Here is an 18,922-nt window from a genome sequence, read left to right as displayed (position 1 = left end):
ACGTTTTAAAACAAGCACTACATTTCTATTTAATGAATTTTACATCTTGAAATTGTATATAATATTTTTATTACATGTTTAATATATATTTTTTATTATATATATATATATATTTTTATACTTTCTGTACATACACATATATGCAGTCACAACATTTATCTTGTTATTTCTGTCCTGTTTTCTTACTATGTCAACCATTTATGAAAAATTCAGATGTATTTGAAAGATTACGAAATTTAGTGTTCAGAATCTGATTCAGATGAACCCTCATAATCATCTTCAAAATAATTATTTAAATAATCTGCAGGTAAATGTATTATTGGTTGATATACAGCAAACCCGAAGTACCATAAAATGGACGCAATTATAGATGCAATTATTGGTCACACATGTGGCTACAAAGTAGGAAAGGGAATTGTCGGTTGCTGCTCTCACGTCGCAACAATTTGATGGTACTTTGAGTTTGCACATCAACCAACAATACATTTACCTACAAATTATTTAAATATATAATTATTTTGAAGATGATTATGATGGTTCATCTAAATCAGATTCTGAACACTAAATCTCGTAATCTTTCAAATGTATCTGAATATTTTTCATAAATGGTTGACGCAGTTAGTGAGGAAACAGAACAGAAATAAGATAAATGTTATGTGACTGCATATATGTGTATGTACAGAAAGTATAAAAAAATATATAAAATAAAATATATATATTAAAAATGTAATAAAAATTATATATATACAATTTTATGATGCAAAATTCATTAAATTTTAAACACATTTATTATAGATTTTAAAATATTTTCCATGGTTTCCTGAGTAAATAACCATTATTTCCTTCTTATCTCAACCTTAAATAAGGTGGAAAAAAATGTTTCACAGGTTTCCCATTGGGGCACAAAACGGCCCCACTTTTACACTTCCTTCTTTGAATCATTCTTTGAAAATAAATTATTACAAGATATTTATCTAGTGACACAGATATATATATATATATATATATATATATATATATATATGTAACGGCCTATCTTTAGGATCGAACGCGGACTAGCTCGCCGGATCAGGAGTTCGATAGATGGCCCAGAGACAATAATCAGTTAGATGGTTTATTCAGCTTGACAATTGCAGAAAGGATCGCAGCGCAGCGCGGTCTTCGGTACGATCAAAGGGGGAGCGCGATAGTTACAGCGAAGGGATCGTGCAGGTGCACTCGGCGCGGTATACGAAATGACGGGACGCGGTGTGACAATGCTGGACGAACGCGGTATTTTACAGTGACTTCAGATAGTGCATGTGCACTCGGCGCGGTATACGGAATACCGGGACGCGGTGTGACAACGCTGGACGAACGCGGTATTTTACAGTGACATCAGGTAATGCATGTGCTCTCGGCGCGGTATACAAAACAACGGGACGCGGTATGACACTGCTGGACGAACGCGGTATTTTACAGTGACCTCAGGTAGTGCATGTGCACTCGGCGCGGTATACGGAATAACGGAATCGCGATATGCGGTGCGGTGTGTACAGAAAGGCGGTACTACCGTATGGCCAGGAACGCGATAAGCATGGCGCAGGATTCGGAGTCCCGGGGCGGCGGCAGCGAAAGCTCTCGTTGCGAGGCCGTGCGTGCTCGACCCCGCGTGACCGTGCCGTCGGGAGTTTGGTGTGATGGAGTGCGGAGACACCTAAAAGCACTCAGTCGAGACTCGGAGCTCCGGACCTCGTTAGTGTGTCGCCTTAGGATACGAAGGGTAGGCTTCGTCAAGAACAACGGAATGCTGGCGATGAGACGAAGTGTTTGCTCTTGCTGGCGCGCCGGGTTATATACCGCTCGGCGCGGCGTGTTCGGTAGGAGGGAGGCCGATCGTCAGGCGGGTCGCATAGTGGTGGGAACAGTGCGATCTCGCGCGCTTGTCTTCGGCGGGGATCGGCTCCCGTCGGTTTTCGTCGGGAGACACCGGTGCCGCGCTTTGCTTGCGCACACGGTGCGTTTGGACTTGGACGTATTAAAAAATGTAGGCGCACCGCGCCCTTGTCTTCGCCCGACTGATAATCGGTCGGGCGGCATCCGGCGGTTGTTGGCCGGGAACGATGCTTTCAGGGGGGTGCATCGTTACATTTATATATATATATATATATATATATATATATATATATATATACATACATATATATATATATATATATATATATATATATATATATATGTATTGAAAGACATTGTAAGTATAAGCAGTATGTTCGGCGTATCGCCTTGTATATAGTGTAGTCGTTAGTATAGTCACTTTATGTTCATGTAGTCGTATATAATTCATACTTAGTTGCATAAGTCATTTGTAATTCTCGCGCGAAACGTCGGCGGATCGCGAGCAGTCAAATCATGCGACTCACCTGTCGATGCTGCCATCGCCCATCCGCCGACGGCATCCAACCCCCCCCGGAAAGGGAACAACTACTCGCCCGCAGCGACATGTTCCAGGACCGCGGGGACAGAACACTCTTCGTCCGCCGTGCGGCACACACATATATTTTGGCCAGCCGTCTTACGGCAAACACATATTTTGGGAGCCGTCTTACGGCACACATTCGCCGGGCAGAACGAACCACGGAATCGCTTTGCCGCCTCACTCAACCGGGAGTGCGCACGTCTTCTACCGCTTTCTTTCCTGCCTGCTCTATTGCTTGCTCTCCACCGCTTGCTTGCTTGCACGGGCTTTGCCGTCGCATGCCGAACGAGACGAGACCCACGGAGCGGTCAGAGTTCAGAGGACAAGACGAGGCCTGGCGGAATCACGGGGACGACGGCCGATACAGTGAGTCGTTTCGCTTTAATATTTCGCTGCATGCGCTTCTGCCTTCGCGTTAAACATTTGATAGTCGTGAGGGGAAATCAACAACCCCCCTCTGGTCCTTCGAGTAACAATATCGCAAATCTTGCCTCCGGGGCGAAACTATCGGATAGTTACTATCCCCGTTCATTGGTCCTTCAAGCCGGATTTTGCGTTAAAAAATTACCGCCGACTTTTCGCTCACGTCGCATTATTCATTAACTTGTTAATTTTCGCACATTCTTGTAATCGCGCATTGCGATAACACGTGGCGCGTGGTAGTCTCTCGCGATATCTTTCGTTCGCAACTCTTAATTCGCGACGAGAATACTCGCGTGAATACTTCTCGCTGTCATAACCATGCCATTGTTGTTATCTGCCTTTGTCGTGAATACGCTTAATTGTTCGTTCTTATAGTCGCGAGACGCAATAACGCGCGGCGTGTTAATAATCTCTAGTCTCGCGCGATATCTCTCGCTCGCAATTCTTAATTCGCGGCGAGAATACTCGCGTGAACTTCTCGCTCGTCGTAACACGTTCCGTCGCTGTTATTCGCATTAACGCGAATTGCAATAACGCGTGGCGTGTTAATAATCTAATTAATTCGCGACGAAAATACTCGCGTGAATCCACGATCTGCTCGCGCGATATCTCTCGCTCGCAATTCTCTCGCTCGTTGTAACACGTTCCATCGTCGTTATTTGTACTAATCGTAAATTGCGCAATTGACGCGGTAATTAGTTAAAACCCGTCATTGTTAACATAGAAACCGAAATATTCAGATCTCGAATATTTTCGGGCAGGCCATACGTTTTCGCCGCGCCGTCGACGGCCTTGGCGCTCGGTCGCGGGCCGGCAGCGTATATACACATTTTTTCTACATAAGCTCGCGTTCCATAATAACGCTACATTATTTTCGTTGTTGCTGGGTGTGTTTCGGCCAGACTCGAAATACATATTCTTCCGATCGTTGGAATTCTCGCAAACATAATTGCCACCGATCGAATATACTGTTCGTCGGCATTGGTTCCCGGTATAGAATATATTATAGCACTCAAGGTAACCTTATTAAAGATTATAATTACAATTATAATCACAATTGCAAAAGAAGTTGTCGGAATTGATGCTCGTGCCGTGGATTATTGCTCGTGTCGTGTGTATACTGCTCGTGTCGTATACGCTGCTCGTGTCGTAGCTCCACGCGCAACATGTATTGCTGAAAACTTAATTTGAACAAATACTTGAGTGCATTTCTCGTCGTAACCGGGTACCTGTGCCAAACTACTTGATAATTTTTATTATTGATACAACCAAATACATTATCATTTTGTACATTCCTTGGAATCCTCTTCCTTGATAGCTCTACACTTTGATCCCCCTCTCTTGCGTTCGCGATTCGCTATTCCTGCGATTAACAGAACCGTCATTTTGATTGCGCTATTATATTGTGTTTGAAAACATTCTATCGTGAATATCGTGCCTTCGCGTAGGAATCCGTACCGAGCCATCTGTTATTTGTCATCTTGGCGAGCGGAACAGTTGTGTTGTTTTTCTGGCATTCCAAAGTCGAGGCTTATTGTTCTCTAGTATTTGTCGACATTTCGTGCTGAGTTGAGTTGTCGTTGTTTCGAGTTCACGTGAACCCCCAATCCTGCGCGCGTGTTCCACTTGTTTGGTTGATTTAGCGTCGTATTCCGATCATCATGGGCCGAGGTCACATAACTAAACGCGAGCTGTGTATACAGCGGATGAGGGAGATCCATGAGCTGTCGATGCTCGCCGTGGACAATGTCGCACAGAGGCCAAATTTCCTAGTTAGATACCCTACCGTAGCTGGACTGGTTAAGGATTTTGAGGCGGCTCACCTCAAAATAATCCAAGACGCCTCAGACGAGAAGTTTACCGCGGAAGACGCAATCCATAAAAAATCCGATACGATACGCTTCGGAGTAATCGGGCGTTATGAGAAGTTTGTGGGCGCCGACCGAGCGGCCGCCGCGGCCGCTCAGGCCCCGGTCCAAACGTCGTCTATCCAACTGCCCAAAATCTCACTTCCGGAATTCTCGGAAGATCTCGCGCTTTGGCTTTCGTTCATCGCGTTGTTCAACGTTTCTATTCACGAGAACCGGAGCATCTCCTCCATGGAGAAGTACCAATATCTGGTAGCCTCATTGAAAGGGGAAGCGCTCAACGTCGTGAAGAACCTCCCCCTCTCCGCCGATAACTACGCGGTAGCTTACGACGCCCTGATTTCGCGATATCAGAATAAGCGGATTACTACGTGGATTTAATGCTAAACGCCAAGCCGTTAAAATCGGAGTCAGCCGCCCCTCTCCGCACGCTGTTGGACACATTTACCAAAAATACGCGAGCATTGAACTTGTTAGGGTTCCCCACGGACTCTTGGGACTATTTACTCCTCAAATTCTTGTTAGAAAAACTACCTCGTTTGCTTCGCGAGAAATTCGAATCCGAACACCGGGCAAAGGAGATACCAAAGTACGCGCAACTCACGAAGTTCCTATCGGATCACTGCCGGGTTCTCGCGTCCGTATCGGGCCCCACGAATATGTCGATCAAGTCACAGTCGTCTTCGGCAAAAAAATCCGCATCGGCCTCGTCGCTTGCTACTCAGACCGCCGAGTGTCCGGTGTGCAAAGAGCAACATCTCGTGTTTAAGTGCTCTCGATTCTTGAAACTATCCCCTCGGGAAAGGCATTCAACGGTCAAAACCGCGAATTTGTGTCTCAATTGCCTTCGCGCGGGTCATGGCATTAACAACTGCACATCGACGGGGACGTGCCGGTCGTGCCAGGCTAGGCATTATACCCTATTGCACTTCGGACGGAATTCGGGTCCAGCGGGCACCCCGGCGGATACCGGAGCCCCCTCCGAATCGGCCGTCGATGAGAGTTCGTCGCCACAAAATAATGAGCCCCTCGTCACCATGACCAGCGTCGCGAAATCGAGTTCGACCGTATTACTGCCAACGGTGCAGGCTGAAGCTCTCAACGTCCACGGGAATCCATTCCCTGTTCGCATTTTTTTAGATAGTGCTAGTCAATTAAACTTTATCTCGGAAAATTGCATGCAAAAGGGTGGTTTCGGACGAACCAAAGGTCGTACGGTAGTTCTAGCGGTTAATGATACTAAGGCAGCTGCTACTCGAGGTAGCACCTCACTCGTGATTCAAGTACAGGGTAATGGCAATACTCGCATTCCGATAAAGGCTACGATTCTCCCACGCATCTCCGCCCAATTACCTAGTAGTCAAGTCGAACAAAGAGCGTGGAAACACATAGAGGGATTGAAGCTCGCGGATCCGCAGTATCACCGACCGGGTCCCATCGATATCTTAATCGGCGCAGAGATCTTTACGTCATTGCTTCGAGACGGTCGTCGTATAGGGAAGAAGGGCGAACCAGACGCCTTTAATTCCATTTTCGGTTGGGTTCTAGTCGGTTCAATGTCGACGCAGGCATCTCGGTCTACACACTCGTTCCTGACTCTCGATTCATTAGACGCGTCTCTCAGTCGATTTTGGCAGTTAGACGAGATTCCCACGGCTCCGCCGTATTCACAGGAAGATAGACGTTGCGAGGAATTATTTGCGCAGACCACGCGTCGCGATGTATCTGGTCGATTTGTAGTATCGTATCCTTTCATAAAGGATAAACCTTGTTTCGTTGGCACGCGTCAAGTAGCCGTGAACAGATTTCGCGCACTTGAGCGTGGCTTCAAATCGGATAAAGAATTCAAAATAAATTACAGCAAATTCATGCAGGATTACTTAAATAATGGCTATATGAAATTGATCAAGCAGCCGCTCCTAGTGGACGGACCTGTCTTTTACCTACCCCATCATGGGGTATTCAAGTCGGATAGCACGACTACGAAATTGCGCGTCGTATGTGATGGATCGGCTAAGGATCTGAACGGCGTCTCGCTGAATCAAATGTTGCGATCCGGTCCTAAATTACAATCAGACATAGTTGTGATATTATTGATGTTCCTGCTCGGTCTCGTGGCGCTCACCGCGGATGTCAGACAAATGTTCCTTCAGATATTGGTCGAACTCGGTCAGTGTGACTATCAACGAATAGTGTGGCGTTTCTCAGAAAACGATCCGATCTCGGACTACCTTTTGTTGACTGTCATTTTCGGATTGACATGCTCTCCGTTCATAGCGATTGCTTGCATGTTAAAGTTAGCGGCCGAAGGCAAAACAAGTTACCCATTGGCCGCGGCTGCCTTGGAAGAGAGCGTTTACGTCGACGATGTTGTGGCAAGCGTCGAGTCAGTGGAGAAGGCCCGCGAGCTTCAGCGGCAACTACAAGCCTTGCTTAAAACTGCCGGCTTCGAACTCAGAAAATGGGCCATCCGTCGGTCTTAGCTGATCTGGATCCGGAACTCTGCAGCCAGTCGTTACTATCCTTTGAATCGTCGGAAGACCAGTTTCTTAAGGTTCTTCGTTGGTACCCTCAAACGGACGACTTCGGATTTCAGGTCAACCCGTTGGACAGAGATTGCACCAAACGCACCATTCTCTCTGAATTAGCTCGCATCTTTGATCCATTGGGGTTCCTGACCCCGCTTACATTCATGACCAAACGATTGATCCAGCAACTCTGGATGCTCAAAATAGAGTGGGACGACAGGCCTCCCTCGGAGACATGTTCTAAATGAGAAAGATACAAGTCGGAGCTCTCCGCGTTAGCCTCCATTCGTATACCTCGTACTATCGCGGTCGTAAATAACGTGGTCAGGCGAGAAATCCACGGATTTTGTGACGCGAGCGAGCAGGGCTACGGAGCCGTTGTATATATTAGACTCGTCACCGAGAATGGGGTGATAATCCGTGTGCTCATCGCCAAATCAAAGGTGGCCCCACTCAAGGCTATCACATTACCGAGACTCGAACTTTCCGCGGCTGTCCTGCTGTCAGATTTGTTGGAATATGTCGAGAAAATTCTCCGACCTAAAGTTGCCATCGACGACACATACGCCTGGTCGGATTCTGAGGTTACCCTCGCGTGGATACGCTCGGCTCCGCACCGTTGGAAGACGTTCGTGCGTAATCGTGTTGCACGCATCCAGTCCAACACAGACATTTCCTGCTGGAAACATGTCGATACCAAATCTAACCCCGCTGATTGTTGCTCAAGGGGCTTGTTTCCCCAGGAACTAGTCGATCACCCGCTGTAGTGGACCGGTCCTGCGTGGCTCGTCGAATTCGAACCCACTCAAGAAACGACATTGGAAGCTGAGGATCTTCTCGAGGAGGAAGAAAATTCTCGCGCCTTTGTTTCCACAAATCCTGCTGATGATGTAGATTCCATTACTGTTGTCGATTCGCTTCTCGATCGCTTCTCGTCGTTAGATAAACTCGTCAGAGTGTTCGCGTAATGTCTCCGATTCGTTACCAAAACTAGATCAAATGCGCTCACTCTCGTCGTGGATCAAATCGAATTTCACTCGACCTTGTTATACCTCGTCAAATTTGTACAATCTCGTTGTTTCGCAGAGGATATCAGTAGATTAAGACGCAATCAGAGTTGCTCCAAACCTCTGCAAAAACTCGCCCCCTTCTTGGATGCTTGCGGAGTCCTCAGGGTGGGCGGCAGGCTGACTCATTCCGCCATCTCATACGAGGCTAAACACCCGGCATTGCTGCCTAACCGACATCGACTCACGGAACTTATAGTAGAGCGCACCCACCGCCTACATCTGCATCCGGGACATCGAGCGTTACATTATATCCTGTCACAAAACTTCTGGATCCTGGGGGCCCATCAGGCCATTAAACGCTGCCTATCGCGCTGCTATCGGTGCTTCAGGGCGAATCCACGCCCGATGCAACCGCCCATGGCGGACCTACCGTTAGATCGAGTACGTCAGGCTAAGCCCTTTTCGATCACCGGAGTCGACTACGCTGGGCCATTTCCAGTCTACAATCGTCGTTCTCGCGGAACAACCCCCCGTTCAAGGCCTACGTGTGCTTTTTCGTCTGCTTCGCAACCAAGGCTGTTCACCTAAAGCTCGCCTTTTCTCTATCTACAGAATCGTTCCTGTCAGCCCTGAGGCGCTTCATCGCTAGACGCGGCCGTTGCTCGCGAATATACAGCGACTGCGGCACTAACTTTGTCGGAGCTCAGCGAGAGCTCGTCGGCTGCATGCAAGCCGCCTCGGAACGGGAGCAAATCCAGTGGGCCTTCAACCCCCTTTCGGCGCCGCATTTCGGTGGCCTTTGGGAAGCCGTGGTCAAATCAATGAAGACCCACTTGAAGCGAGTAGTGGGGACACAGATCCTCACCGTGGAGGAGTTCAGTACTCTCGTAACCCAAATAGAAGCTATCCTGAACTTCAGACCCCTCTGTCCCACCAGTTCAGATCCCAGCGACCTCGGGGTGCTCTCCCTGGGGCATTTCCTCACCCTGGAGCCTCTCGTGGCGGTTCCATACCCTGATCTGAACCCGGTGCCGATGAACAGACTCGATCGGTGGCAAATGGTGCAACATATGCACCAGCAGTTCTGGAAGAGGTGGCATGACGAATACCTGCACACCCTCCAACAGCGACCGAAGTGGTTGCAATCGGCACCTACGGTAAAAAAGGACACACTGGTCCTGGTAAAGGGCGAAAACGCCCTTCCCTTGCAGTGGAGGCGAGGGCGAATCGTGGAACTGCACCCGGGCCGTGACGGCGTCGCTCGGGTCGCTACGGTGCGGACGGCGGATAGCGTGCTTACCCGTCCTCTGGTGAAGTTGTGCCCACTGCCGATGGACACTTTGCCAGAGGAATCTGTTCAGGCGTAGAAAATACGTCGTATTTTGGTGGGCGGTATGTTCGGCGTATCGCCTTGTATATAGTGTAGTCGTTAGTATAGTCACTTTATGTTCATGTAGTCGTATAATTCATACTTAGTTGCATAAGTCATTTGTAATTCTCGCGCAAAACGTCGGCGGATCGCGAGCAGTCAAATCATGCGACTCACCTGTCGGTGCTGTCATCGCCCATCCGTCGACGGCATCCATCCCCCCCCCCCCCCGGAAAGGGAACAACTACTCGCCCGCAGCGACATGTTCCAGGACCGCGGGGACAGAACACTCTTCGTCAAGCCGCCGTGCGGCACACACATATATTTTGGCCAGCCGTCTTACGGCAAACACATATTTTGGGAGCCGTCTTACGGCACACATTCGCCGGGCAAAACAAACCACGGAATCGCTTTGCCGCCTCGCTCAACCGGGAGTGCGCACGTCTCCTACTGCTTTCTTTCCTGCCTGCTCTATTGCTTGCTCTCCACCGCTTGCTTGCTTGCACGGGCTTTGCCGTCGCATGCCGAACGAGACGAGACCCACGGAGCGGTCAGAGTTCAGAGGACAGGACGAGGCCTGGCGGAATCACGGAGACGACGGCCGACACGGTGAGTCGCTTCGCTTTAATATTTCGCTGCATGCGCTTCTGCCTTCGCGTTAAACATTTGATAGTCGTGAAAGGAAATCAACAACCCCCCTCTGGTCCTTCGAGTAACAATATCGCAAATCTTGCCTCCGTGGCGAAACTATCCCCGTTCACAGTATGTGTGCGATTTTGCAGAAAGAGGTGAATGTTTGGCGAGAGTAATATGTGATGGCAAGGGACAAATCGTATTAATAAATAAAGAGTCACTTGGTCAATCCTATTTGACACAGATACAAATAGGCAATAAAGTGACAAAGTCTATTAATCTATCAGTGGATGATTGCTGTCCTTCAGATGATGATTCACAAACATCAGTATTGTGTTCAACAGCAGTAAACAAAAATATAATAGACGAATTATTGATCGAAGAAGTCAGAAAGAGACCCCCTATATACGATTACACACTGCCTTTGTCTTTCCGTGGCAGACACAAAGTTGCAGAGTTGTGGGCAGAAATTTCTAACGCTCTTAAAGGTACCTATATTACATAAGCCTGAATTACCAAATAAAAGCGATGATATTACATTAAATGGTGTAAAAGTATGTATTAACTAATTCATTTAACCCATTGTAACAAATGTATTAGGTCATTTAAGTGCTGAAGAGGCGAAAAAAAGTGGAAATCCCTGAAAGACACGTACAGTAAACTAGTTGCTGACAAAAAAAAACCAGCGGATCAGCAAGGTCACAACAAAAACTACCATGGAAACATTTTGAAGCAATGTCCTTCTTACGTTCGGTGTCAAAACACAAACCGTACGTATCAATGTTCATGTGCATACATACATACACACATATATATATATATATATTAAAGTGTGTCATTTTGGAGCAACTTTTTTTTTCATTTCACGAATAGCATATATACTTGCAAGGAGGTAAAATAAGATACCTGTTAAAGTTTTAGCCCTTAATATTAATATTAACAGGTCGCTTATCGCGATTTTTTATTTTTTATTTAGTAAGATAGAAAAAATTTTACAACTATCTAACAAACAGTAATACAGCATTGCTCTACAAGAGATTTTTGTAGTAAATTTACCGCTCTACAAAAAAGATCTCTTATCATTTTTTCATAAATTTAACCGTCCAAAAGATATTCAAAGTTAAAGTTTGATAAATTTTATAAAACTTGTTTTTGCTTCTTATGAATTTTGTATCATATCGACTATCAAAGTAGAAAATTTAACGATCTACAAAAAAGGTCTCTTATATTTTTTTCATAAATATAACCATTTAGACGATATTAAGGTTTAAAGTTCAAAATTTAAACCTTAATATCGTCTAAATGGTTATATTTATGAAAAAAATATAAGAATAATAAAATATTTGGGAATCAGACTCGATGGTAATACTGTGCCATTGTTGCACACATTGGTGACTCTTAACTCTTAAAGCGCACATGGGATGTAGGATACCCCACTCCGAACTTTGTGCTCTGATAAGTCTCATTAAAATGTCTTTTTCAATAATTTTTTAAACAATGTTAATTTTAAGAAATCGCTATAACTTTTGTTTATCCTTAAAATATATGACTTTAACTTCATTCAGTTTGTAGAGATAAGTGATCTAGAGGACTGCAGCCGTCCGATGACCGCGACCCACCGAGCGCGACCAGGGGCATCATGATCTCGCCGAGGACCGGGGCGGCGCTGACCGATGCGTATCACCTGGGTAAAGGGATATGGGCAACCAGGCCGGTGCCGGCGAAGCGGCCCATAGTCCAGCTGGAACGCCAACGATCCGGATCGACCGACAGACGGTCGCATGGCGAGCAGCCCGGGACGAGCGGCCAGGAGGCCGCTTACCAGACGCGGAGGACGTCGGGAGCCGAAGCGACGCCCAACGCTACGTCAAGCGAGTAAGCGCAAAGCGCTTAGCGACCCGGGGATGGAGATACAGCTCCCCACGCAATGTACATAGACACTTTAGTTTATAGGATATATATATTGAAACATGTATTAAATAAATAAAACGCGATGACTCCGTCGGTATCAAAATGAGACGCGAGCGTTTATTATTTAGATGTAAGTATAGCGAAATAGGATAAGCATCAAACCCTGATAAGCGGAATTAATTTATAGAGGAAAAGGGGTTAAGTGGCAATCCAGCCAATTCATACTTGTTCAGTTTTTTTTTCCTCAGTTTTGTCATGATTAGTAACCGCATACGCGGATGCACGAGAATGAGGACGCATCGCGCGACAGCGAACAAAGGTTGAGTTCGCTGTTCGGTAATAAAGGATTCCGCGGAGATAGGGGAACGAGCGCGAGACTACGGTAGCGCGTTGCGATGAGTTTCGAGCGCGATGATGCGAATTGGCGTACCGACCGCGAGACCGGGTCAGTAGCTTAGGAAAATGATACACGAACGCCGCGGACTATACTCAGCGGGTTACGATGAGTACCGAGCGCGATAGCGCGAACTGGTAGACCGACTACGGGATAGGCTCAGCAGCATAGGGGCGCGATGTATAAACGCCGCGTATCTCACTCAGCGCGTTGCGATGAGTTTCAAGCGCAGTAGTGCGAACTTGCGAACCAACCACGGGACCGGCTTAACAGCTTAGGAGCGCGATGCATAAACACCGCGTATTTCACTCAGCGCGTTGCGATGAGTTTCGAGCGCGATAGCGTGAACTTGCGAGACAACCGCGGGACCGGCTTAGCAGCATAGGAGCGCGATGCATAAACACCGCGTATTTCACTCAGCGCGTTGCGATGAGTTTCGAGCGCGATAGCGCGAACGTACAAGCCAACCACGGGACCGGCTCAGCAGACTGGGAGCACGATGCATAGACGCCGCGTATTCTGCTCAGTGCGTTGCGATGAGTCTCAAGCGCAGTAACGCGGAATAGCCGACGGATAACGGGATTGGCTCAGCGGCATAGGAGTGCGATGCATCGATACCGAGTATGCCGCTCAGCGAGTTATGATGAGTTCTGAGCGCGGTAGGGCGAAATCGCCAACCGATGGCAAAATCGACTCACCGGTATAGGAGCATAACGCGTGGATCCGACATGATCCATTCAAAGAGTTTCGATGCGATCCGAGCGCGGTAAAGCGAAATAGCCGACCGTAGGCAGGATCGGATTATCGACGTAGCAACGCGAGGCGGAATTGACGGGTAATGTATCCAGCGAGTTTCGATGCGATCCGAGCGCGGCAAGGCGAAATAGCCGACCGTAGGTAGAATCGGATTATCGAAGTAAGAGCGTAATGCGAAAACGCCGCGTAGTCGATCCATCAATTACCGATGGGTTCCGAGCGCGGCGTGGCAAAAGAGGCAACGCGAGGTGGAGGCATAGCGTAACCGCGAGGACGAACCCGTGATAGAACTTGGCATAGGGAATCGTAGCGAGCGGAAACATATAGAATCTTCTGGATCGTTCCAGGATTCGATTCGTCGAGCGTAAACATGTTTGTGCGAAAAGTGAAAGCGCGCGGAATGCGGAAATATTTGCGCTACTGCGTAGCGAGTGAATACAGATGTTGGCCAGATGTTCGGCCGTGAACAAAAGGTGTTTGCGCGCGAAACAATAAGACCATTCACGAGGCCATTGACACAGCTGCCGTTTGTAGGCACAGGTGTCCGGCGATAGCGACAAGTGGGGCGATCCCCACTCAATCGAGGTAGGCCAGCCGAGCCGGAGAATCGAGGAATTCGTCTCTCGGCTCTCGATGCGAACGGTTCTCGCATCGGAGCACTCGTCTCACTTAGAATTATCCGGCGTATAGTGTTGGCTTCCTGTAGTCAGGAGCATCGGCGTAAGATAGACAACTTGGTCTCAACGCGTGCGCTAACAGCGAGCGAGAACGAGAACGATCCCGCTTAACGGGGCGTTATACCGCGAGTCCATGTAACGTAACCGAACATAAGAGAAATAAATTATAACTTAACTCTTGTTGCGAAAACATACGTGTGACGACTATCATTCAATCCAAAGACAACCTGCAAAGACTTACCTATCCTAAATCGTAATCTCGCCTCTCGGCCGCCCGAAATCCTCCATCGACGAACACGCACAGAGGCTGAGGCCCAGCCAAGCGGTGCTGTCCAGCACAGAAGCGAAGGAAGTCCCTTGAGCGGAGAGGTCCAACAGGTCCAGCGGGTCGATCCGGAGACAGATGGGAGCTGAAACAGAGTCGTAGAGAGGGGAATTGGCAAAGTCAGCGAAAGGTTGGTCATTCATCAGTATCTTTCTCGATAGGCCTAGGTGAAAATCGAGTGGCGACCGTGATAATTAATGATCTCAAGGGCGTGTGGTTAATGTCGATCCTCCGTCCGGCTACAACCTAACTACAGAAACGACCATAAAGTCTTTAAAAGAAATGTTTGCTAGGTTCGGGATACCAAAAATTTTGTACACTGATTCGGGAACTCAGTACACAAGTGGCAGATTTGCAGAGTTTGTAAAGGAGTGGGGCATTAAACATATAATCACTACTCCTAAACATCATCAATCAAATGGTCTCGCAGAAAGACACATACAAACGCTAAAAAGAATTTTGAAAAAGACCATTCAAGAAGGGAAAGATAAGGAGATGGCGTTGTTACAGTATAGGAATATGCCAATTGAACAAAATGGGTTTACCCCAGCGGAACTGTTGTATGGCAGGAGAATAAGAAATTCGATACCAAGCTATAACTGTAAGAATAGAGTAGAGACAGAGCAGTTTGCGGATATACTATGAAAGCGTCAGGCACAGCAGAGGAGTTATTATGACAGAGGTGCGAGGTTACTTCCAGAGTTTAAAATAGGGGATACAGTCAAGATACACACTGAAAACAAACTAGTACCACATCAAAGTGGAATTGTATTAGGAATGGATTCAAATCCAAGAACATACCAAATAAAAACAGAGCAGGGTCAGTTGATTAAACGGAATAGGAAAGATTTATCAAAAGGTTTAACATTTAACGAACATAAATACGATCTGGAAGAAACACCGCTGTCAAGTCAGTCCGTTGCTGAGCCTATAAAGGATCAAACAGGTGTTCAAGAGAGCGGTAGGCTACCAACTATAAGTACACCTTACGTATCAACGAGATCAGGCAGAGTTATAAAAAAGCCAGCGTACTTAAGCGATTATGTGTGCGTAGTTAATAAGAAATTGGTCATTAAAAAAAATATATATATATATATATATCTATAAAATAAAAAGGGGAAGATGTCATGGTTGTGCATAATTTAAGGTTGAAGGTTGTTGTAGGGATAGTGAAAGCCCCTAGGCGGCGTTGAGGGGCGTGGGCGTGTGTGAGAGAGAGTCAGTCAGAGAGAGCGTTAAGAACAGTCGAGTCGAGACACGAGGTCCCCAGAGACACGCATTATAAAACACAGTTATCTAATAAAGACTGATTATAATCTTAAGTGTGATCTTATTAAAACCACGCTTATTACAACCGTACTCTCACGCCATTGGTCGCATAACTCCGTGACGTTAGCTTGGTAATTTGATGAATAAACATTATTTATCAATCAAATTAACTTCCATACGGCTCAATCGACGCGGAATCGTTTGGTGGTCAGGAATATAATCAGTAAAACGTTTGGTGGTCAACCGTTTTCTCAGAAAATAGAAAAAACCGTATGCGCATAACGCCGGACATATCACTTCTGTGTCATTAGTCGGAACAATTGTATTTATCACCCAAATTGACTTTGATAGGGCTCAATCGACGCGGAATCGTTTGGCGGTCACGAATATAATCGGTAAAACGTTTGGTGGTCAACCGTTTTCTCAGAAAATAGAAAAAATCGTATGCGCATAATGCCGGACATATCACCTCTGTGTCATTAGTCGGAACGGTTGACCACCAAACGTTTTACTGATTATATTCGTGACCACCAAACGATTCCGCGTCGATTGAGCCGTATGGAAGTTAATTTGAATAATAAATAATGTTTATTCATCAAATTACCGAGCTAACGTCACGGAGTCATACGACCAATGGCGTGAGAGTACGGTTTTATCTATTTCTTAGGAAAACGATTGACCACCAAACGTTTTAATGACGATATTCGTGACCACCAAACGATTCCGCGTCGATTGAGCCGTATGAAAGTCAATTTGATTGATAAATAATGTTTATTCATCAAATTACCGAGCTAACGTCACGGAGTCATGCGACCAATGGCGTGAGAGTACGGTTTTCTCTAACGGTCGTCGTAACTCAGTTCTGCCAACCTCGTAATGCTAAGACTCCATAGACGCGGAAACGCCATGCGGCAGAGTGCGTTGACCAATCAGAAGGCTGCCGCAAGTCGCCTGCGACAAAATCAAAATTTGTGATTGGTCAACGCACTTTTCCGCATATCGTTTCCGCGTCTATGGAGTCTTAGCATAACTCTCAACCCCTCTTGCTGACGCTGGAGAGGGGGCTGATCAATCGGAAGGGAGGTAGATATGCTGCTCCCTACACACTCCCCCCCGAGTGTTAACGAAATAAATAATAAGTAATATTGCACTAAAAGCGAATGAGCTTATGCGTTTGGCCAGGTGCTATTGTACGAGGTTAACAATACCTTAACTTAAAATATATTATACGTTTAAACGTAACTTGAGCCGACTTATATCTAATAACATTATATAGAGTAGAATTCGTTCTTACAATTAAATCACTTTGGTTTAGTGGACGGCGCAACTGTGACAGTCTTACGAGAGTAGGTCTTAAGCGCTGGGTTCGGATTTATATTCCGGTTGAGTATGTTCTCGGAGGTTGCTGGGGGGTCGGCGGGGTCGTCACTGTCAGGGACAAAATATGCCGGTTTTAATAAATATGACCACGCTTTTTGTGTCTCCGTTGATATCAATATTGAATACACGCTCCGAGATGCGTTGCACTACTTTGTATGGACGCTCTAACGCCCTTTTAGCCATATTGCGTAAAAACACATGAGTACAATTATATAAATCTTTAAAATAAAAGGCTCGTTTTTTATGTTTGTGCGCGACGGGAACCGGCCGGACCTGGCGCATATATTCGCGAAACTCTTCAAGGAAATAATTAGGGTTAGGTGTAAAATCGTCGGGAAAAAAGAATTCCCCGGGAAGTCGTAAAGTCGTCCCGAACATAAATTCGGCGGGAGACGCATTTGTGTCAGCACGGACGTGCGACCAAAGTTCTAATAGAACGGTAGACAAGGTACGCGTCCAGCACGCATCGGCATGGTTTATGATTGCGGCTTTAAGCACCCGGTGCCAACGTTCAATGATGCCGTTTGACTCCGGGTGGTAGGCGGTTGCATGGTGGAAGTATACAAGGTGAAGCAACGCGCATAATGGCGGTATTATGGGCAAAGAACCAATCAAAACTGCCCCACACAAAAAGGCGGAAATTCAAAATGAAATAACTTCAATAAAATAAAAACACAGTTTTGCCAGATTAAAACAATTGTATTAATAAATGTAAATATAAAAAACAACGAAATAAAATAATAAACTTTTCATAAAATAAATGGAAATAAAAAAAAAATTATAATACATTACAGATTATAATAATACATTACAAATTTTTTTAGTTTTTTGAGCTTTCTTTTTAATCGAATTATTTATTTTTATATCTTTATTTAATTTTCGTAAACGTATATACGTTCGTGTACGTACCAAACATGCAATAACCTCTTTTGGAATACTATTATTTATTTTCACGCATACAATTTGGGTTAATTGTCAAAAATTTTGTTTTCTGGATTGAAAAAATTTCCGTGAAATAACATAAATTGATTATTCATAATTTTTGCAACTTTTAAAAAGTCTGTAGACGGACGAATACAGTTCTCTCGCGAAATAAACGACAGCCAATCGTTACAGTGTATCGCCGTATTAGTTGTACTACCTAATTGAGGATACTGATGGCGATATCTATGCGCAACGTATCCCGCAATATAAACTAATTCTTGAGATTCAATATCTTCTGCTGCAATATTGGCCTCGAATTCTTTTAATAGGTTCCATTCCAGATCTGTTGCCGAAAAATTCGTTAACTGTGGAGCTATAATTTATGAAAGACACATAATTAAAAATGTAAATAAAATTTAATAATCAACATGATAGTTATTACAACATCATTTAACAACATTTTGTGCCCTAATACAAAACCTGTCATTTAAAAAAATTGCAATTTTTAGCACATTTAATTGAGTTGTCCTCCAAAATCCAATGTTTGCAGAAATGAGTGAAAATGATGTAGCCCTATTCAACCCCGAAACATCTGATGAAAATATAATTGGATATTTGAATATCCACGATATTTGAACATCCCACAAACTCCTGTTGAATATGAAGAGGTCAGAGAGGTCATTCTGAAAATCGACTGAGATGTAATTACTGCCATTATTTATTACATATAAAAACAAAAACCACGGCTGGGTATATTGTGCCCAGTGTATCCGTAGGCCCGAGCACAAGTTCCCATACAGCACAAAATGTTTTCAAAAAATATTTCTAAATATTTCTATAAAAATATTGCGAGAAACATTTTAAAATGGTTTTAGGAATATTTCAAAATGGTTTAAAAACATTTTGTGGTAACATTTTAAAGAATATTTTAAGAATCTTTTAAAAATATTTTTAAAAATATTATTTTTTATCACCCAGGCAAAATTTTCTTAAATAT

General features: G+C 45.4%; 3 protein-coding genes across 5 annotated transcripts; all 3 read left to right on the top strand.

Moving 5' to 3' along the window:
• The first annotated feature begins 829 nt into the window (after positions 1-829).
• LOC139818737 (uncharacterized) lies at positions 830-14,221 on the top strand. Of its 3 annotated transcripts, XM_071787612.1 has the most exons (4): positions 830-10,265; positions 10,439-10,777; positions 10,890-11,059; positions 11,855-14,221. In XM_071787612.1, the coding sequence occupies exon 1, from the start codon at positions 5,130-5,132 to the stop codon at positions 7,230-7,232; it is 2,103 nt and encodes a 700-aa protein (XP_071643713.1). In that variant the 5' UTR covers positions 830-5,129; the 3' UTR covers positions 7,233-10,265; positions 10,439-10,777; positions 10,890-11,059; positions 11,855-14,221. The 3 variants fall into 3 exon arrangements, with proteins under 3 accessions (XP_071643713.1, XP_071643714.1, XP_071643711.1); XM_071787613.1 differs by having other exon boundaries at positions 830-10,777; positions 11,862-14,221; XM_071787610.1 differs by having other exon boundaries at positions 830-10,777.
• On the top strand, positions 4,543-5,130 carry LOC139818521 (uncharacterized). The gene has a single exon (XM_071787254.1). It carries the CDS (start codon positions 4,543-4,545, stop codon positions 5,128-5,130), a length of 588 nt encoding a protein of 195 aa, XP_071643355.1.
• Positions 7,442-9,654, top strand: LOC139819282 (uncharacterized). Its single transcript, XM_071788504.1, has 4 exons — positions 7,442-7,514; positions 7,557-7,895; positions 8,364-8,728; positions 8,827-9,654. The coding sequence occupies exons 1-4, from the start codon at positions 7,442-7,444 to the stop codon at positions 9,652-9,654; spliced, it is 1,605 nt and encodes a 534-aa protein (XP_071644605.1).
• Positions 14,222-18,922: the final 4,701 nt, after the last annotated feature.

The sequence above is a fragment of the Temnothorax longispinosus genome, chromosome 9 (genome assembly GCF_030848805.1).
Source record: "Temnothorax longispinosus isolate EJ_2023e chromosome 9, Tlon_JGU_v1, whole genome shotgun sequence".
Taxonomy (NCBI): Eukaryota; Metazoa; Arthropoda; class Insecta; order Hymenoptera; family Formicidae; genus Temnothorax; species Temnothorax longispinosus.
Note: the sequence above shows the minus strand (reverse complement) of the source record. Positions and strands in the feature narration are given on the sequence as shown.